The sequence below is a fragment of the Salmo salar genome, chromosome 07 (genome assembly GCF_965601325.2).
Source record: "Salmo salar chromosome 07, fSalSal1, whole genome shotgun sequence".
Lineage (NCBI taxonomy): Eukaryota > Metazoa > Chordata > Actinopteri > Salmoniformes > Salmonidae > Salmo > Salmo salar.
Genome location: NC_138297.1, coordinates 4,157,501 through 4,162,886, shown reverse-complemented (window position 1 = coordinate 4,162,886; position 5,386 = coordinate 4,157,501). Strand labels below are relative to the sequence as shown.

Genomic DNA, 5,386 nt, shown 5'->3' with positions numbered 1-5,386 from the left:
TTCTGTTGTAACGAGAGGACACCAGTGTAGACTAGGCTACGCAACGACAAAAACACTCGATAGAAAGAAAGAAAAGCGGATTATATTCCTTGTTTTGAAACCCAGAGGGTGGATAATCGTGGATTACTTAGTGAACGCAAGTGGACATCTGGTCGAACTAGACAGAGATGTCTGTCGCGGGGTTGAAAAAGCAGTTTCACAAAGCCACCCAGGTAGGTTTCCGTTTAATGGTTCCGCGTGTCTTGTCGGTAACTCGATCGGGTACAATATTTCTTTCGATGGTGATAGCTGAATCAAAACCAGCTACAGTGAATACAATGGCAGGTATTTTTTTTAAATCATTTGCTAGGCTTGTCAAAAGAGACAAGAGAGAATTGTGATTGAGATGTTAAAGACACTAATATCCCTTAAGGTTATATTGTCTATCTATCTGTGCCTGGCTCTCATACCCGGAGGCCTAACATACCACCACTAACCTACATGACTAGCCTCGTTCCAATCCAAAGGATGTAAAGCTAAAAAAAAAAACGTTCTGATCACATAGAAATGTATATTTGTAGAACATAGACACTGAGTGGACAAAACATTAAGAACACCTGCGCTTTCCATGTCATTAGACAGACTGACCAGGTGAATCCAGAATGAAAGCTATGATCCCTTATTGATGTCCACTTGTTAAATCCACTTCAGTCAGTGTAGATGAAGGTGGAGGAGACGGGTTAAAGAAGGATTTTTTTAAAGCCATGAAACAATTTAGACATGGATTGTGTATGTGTGCCCAGTGGCGACCCGTCATTTAGGGCAGGTGGGTGGGGTGGGGGGATGCCTGTTTTGTATGTTTTTCTGGCATTAATACATGTCGCATATCAGTTTGCAAACAATGTAAAAAAATATATATAATAATTCATTGAGTTAATAAAGCTGCATATAATCAATTTTTTTTTTTTTTTGGCTTTCTTGAATAAGGCAACTCCAAAATGCAGGTGTTTCAGTCGAGCTCAGTGCTTTCTGTGGTGGTGGGGCAGCCAGCGGAAAATACAGAAAGTAGGGGTTGGTAATGTTCTCCAGTTGCGCTGTGATTGGCTCAGTGTTCTGTCACTCATGGGGGACACAATGTCACCGCCAAATCTAAGGGTAGAGCTCTAAAATTCAAGCTCCTCGGGTTCTGCCATAGAGTTACATTAGTAGTGCCCATCCAAGAAGACTCAAGGTCATTGGCCACAGATAAAATGATGTCAAATCACATTATATCTACAGTAGCTTTGATTGGACGGATCATGTCAACATCATACTTTCAAAATGTTAGCTAGCAGTCATCATCATGAATCAAGTCGAAAATCTTCTGTCAAATCTTTTTAAGTCCTTGTCATATAAAAAATAAATAATGAAGAGAAATTATAGATAAAACGTATCGGTGCTCATCGGCCAATGGACAAAAATATTACACAACAAATTGGAAATCACAAATTCAACAGTGGAAGGAATCAGTGACTAACTGCAAGCGTTGCAAAGCAATCACAAGCCTGCTATTCAATGGAATGGCTGTGTGGTCCCAAATCTGGGATTAAGGGTCTCTTTTCCAAGTTTAAAATGATAAACATTAAGCATTGGCCATGCTCTCAATCCAGCATGATTTCTGTCACGGTCAAAACAACTGTTAACTCCGAACCTGGGAAATCTGACTTCAGTGAGTTCAGGACAACTGGGAACTCGGTTGGGGGGGGACGAGCTCCGACTTGGAAAATAAGTTTTGAATGGTCGTCCAACTCGTAAATGCAAGTCAGGAACTCGGTCCTCTTTCTAGAGCTACGTCTTGAAGATCACTGACGTCATCATGATTGACCTGGGGTTTTTTTCTCTCCAGAGTTCCCAGTTCTCTTGAAAGCACCATAAATCCAGAGAACGATAGACTATGATGACAAAGTTTGATGACAAAGTTCGCCAACGAAAGCCCGCCGCATCACCTTCCTGTTCAAGAGAGCACAGCACAACAAGGTCCTAAAATGTATTTTATGCTGCTGCATAAATGATGTAATATGCCAGAGAGATATGTATACTGTAGCTAAGAAAGTAATGCTAAGTGTATGTTGTGTAGTTAGATGTTAGTAGCCCATGTGCCTCGCCCTAATAATTTGGTCTATTTTCACCTCTTCATTTCACCTACTGTTCTGACTTGGTGGTGGTGCACATGTAGCCTATAGCCTGTTTTAGAAGAAATGTCATCATCGAACACTGTAAGAGCTTTCATTGTCTGCTTATATGCCCCCTTTATTTATCCTACGGTTCTGATTTGGTGTACAGGGAGAACACTGTAAGAACGGAACCGTGTTCTGAATTCCGTCGCTGTACATTTCAAAAGTGCTGAACAAATAGTTATATTGACTACGTCCGTCCTAGCTCGCTCGTTAATGTCTTAATCGAAATTACGGATTGCCTCTTATCCGCTCGTCATTCCCTTATGCCATAGTTTGTACATCTCAGATGTCAGTAGAAACCACATTTGTTTAAGCAAATCAGCCATATCAGCCATATCAGCTATGTTTTAAAGGCAGTAAATGAGGCTGAATGAAGTGTTTCGCTGCCAGACGAGGCTCCGCTGATAACCAGGTGTAGCAGTGGCCTTCCCTGTAGCTCAGTTGGTAGAGCATGGTGTTTGCAACACCAGGGTTGTGGGTTCGATTCCCACGGGGGGCCAGCACAGAAAAATAATGTATGAAATGTATGCATTCACTACTGTAAGTCGCTCTGGATAAGGGCTTCTGCTAAATGACTAAAATGTAATGTAAATGTAAGGTGTTGATAACCCTAACCCCTCATTGGCTGAACTATCGATATAACCCTAACCCCTCATTGGCTGAACGATAGATCATAACCCTAACCCCTCATTGGCTGACCTATAGATCTAACCCCTCATTGGCTGAACTATAGATCTAACACATAACCCTAACCCCTCATTGGCTGAACTATAGATCTAACACATAACCCTAACCCCTCATTGGCTGAACTATAGATCTAACACATAACCCTAACCCCTCATTGGCTGAACTATAGATCTAACCCTAACCCCTCATTGGCTGAACTATAGATATAACCCTAACCCCTCATTGGCTGAACTATAGACCTAACACATAACCCTAACCCCTCATTGGCTGAACTATAGATCTAACACATAACCCTAACCCCTCATTGGCTGAACTATAGATCTAACACATAACCCTAACCCCTCATTGGCTGAACTATAGATCTAACACATAACCCTAACCCCTCATTGGCTGAACTATAGATCTAACCCTAACCCCTCATTGGCTGAACTATAGATATAACCCTAACCCCTCATTGGCTGAACTATAGACCTAACACATAACCCTAACCCCTCATTGGCTGAACTATAGATCTAATGCATAACCCTAACCCCTCATTGGCTGAACTATAGATCTAACGCATAACCCTAACCCCTCATTGGCTGAACTATAGATCTAATGCATAACCCTAACCCCTCATTGGCTGAACTATAGATCTAACGCATAACCCTAACCCCTCATTGGCTGAACTACAGGCCTAGAACCTAACCCTCATTGGCTGAACTATAGACCTAACACATAACCCTAACCCCTCATTGGCTGAACTACAGGCCTAGAACCTAACCCTCATTGGCTGAACTATAGAATATTTAATACCGTCAGGACTGATGGGCTACATTATAAGGGGTTTATTTTCTGGGATACACCAGGCCGATTCTCCAGGACCTCAGTGGTGAGGATCTGAAATGAACGGCCTTTATGTAACAGACCTCATCCACTAGTGCCGGCAAGCTGGAGACCAGCGGAACCAAAATAGAAGTATGAATCAGCAACAACAGACGTTCCTACCGGTGGGGCGGGACGTGGCCTGACGGAGCACCGCAGTGGGGCGGGACGTGGCCTGACGGAGCACCGCAGTGGGGCGGGACGTGGCCTGACGGAGCACCGCAGGCGGGACGTGGCCTGACGGAGCACCGCAGTGGGGCGGGACGTGGCCTGACGGAGCACCGCAGTGGGGCGGGACGTGGCCTGACGGAGCACCGATGGGGCAGGGCGTGGCCTGACATCACGAGTACAGGACTGTGTTGTCTGAGAGAGAGGAGGAGAGAGAGAGAGAGTGTTTGTGTCAGTTTCTCTCTCTCTTCTCTCTCTCCATCCCTCTTGCTCTCTTTTTCTCTCCACTCTCTCTCTCAATTGATTTTAAGCGCTTTATTGGCATGGGGAAACATATGTTTACATTGGCAAAGCAAGTGAAATAGATAATAAATTAGAGTGAAATAAACAATAAAAAAATGAACTCACAGAAGTTCCAGAATAATAAAGACATTTCAAATGTCATATTATGTCTATATACAGTGTTTTAACGATGTGCAAATAGTTAAAATATAAAAGGGAATATAAATAAACATAAATATGGGTTGTATTTACAATGGTGTTTGTTCTTCACTGGTTGACCTTTTCTTGTGGCAACAGGTCACAAAAGCCCATCTGTAAATAGCCCATCTGTAAATAGCCCATCTGTAAACAGCCCATCCAACTACCTCATCCCCATATTGTTATTTATTTTTTTGTTCCTTTGCTCATCTGCACATCTATCACTTCAGTGTTAAATTGCTAAATTGTAATTATTTTGCCACTATGGCCTATTTATTGCCTTACCTCCCTTTTCTTAGCTCATTTACACACACTGTATATAGATTTTCTTCAACTGTATTATTGACTGTATGTTTGTTTTACTCCATGTGTAACTCTGTGTTGTTGTTTCTGTCGCACTGCTTTGCTTTATCTTGGCCAGGTCGCAGTTTTAAATGAGAACTTGTCACTCAACTGGTCTACCTGGTTAAATAAAGGACTTGTTCTCAACTGGTCTACCTGGTTAAATAAAGGACTTGTTCTCAACTAGCCTACCTGGTTAAATAAAGGACTTGTTCTCAACTAGCCTACCTGGTTAAATAAAGGACTTGTTCTCAACTGGCCTACCTGGTTAAATAAAGGACTTGTTCTCAACTAGCCTAACCTGGTTAAATAAAGGACTTGTTCTCAACTAGTCTAACCTGGTTAAATAAAGGACTTGTTCTCAACTAGCCTACCTGGTTAAATAAAGGACTTGTTCTCAACTAGCCTACCTGGTTAAATAACAAATCTTGCTGCTGTGATAGCATACTGTGGTTTTTCACCCAATAATTTGTTTTCTAATTCTTTGTGGGTCTGTGTAATCTGAGGGAAATATGTGTCTCTGATATGGTCATACATTTGGCAGGAGGTTAGGAAGTACAGCTCAGTTTCCACCTCATTTTGTGGGCAGTGTTGCACATAGCCTGTCTTCTCTTGAGAGCCAGGTCTGCCTACGGCGGCCTTTCTCAATA

General features: G+C 42.4%; 1 protein-coding gene across 1 annotated transcript in view; it reads left to right on the top strand.

Moving 5' to 3' along the window:
* Positions 1-5,386, top strand: part of LOC123743724 (endophilin-A1-like) — a 33,787-nt gene continuing 28,401 nt past the window's right edge. The window contains exon 1 of the mRNA XM_082977267.1: positions 1-212. Coding sequence (XP_082833393.1) covers positions 168-212 — 45 coding nt within the window. The 5' untranslated portion in view covers positions 1-167. The remainder of the gene's footprint in view (positions 213-5,386) is intronic.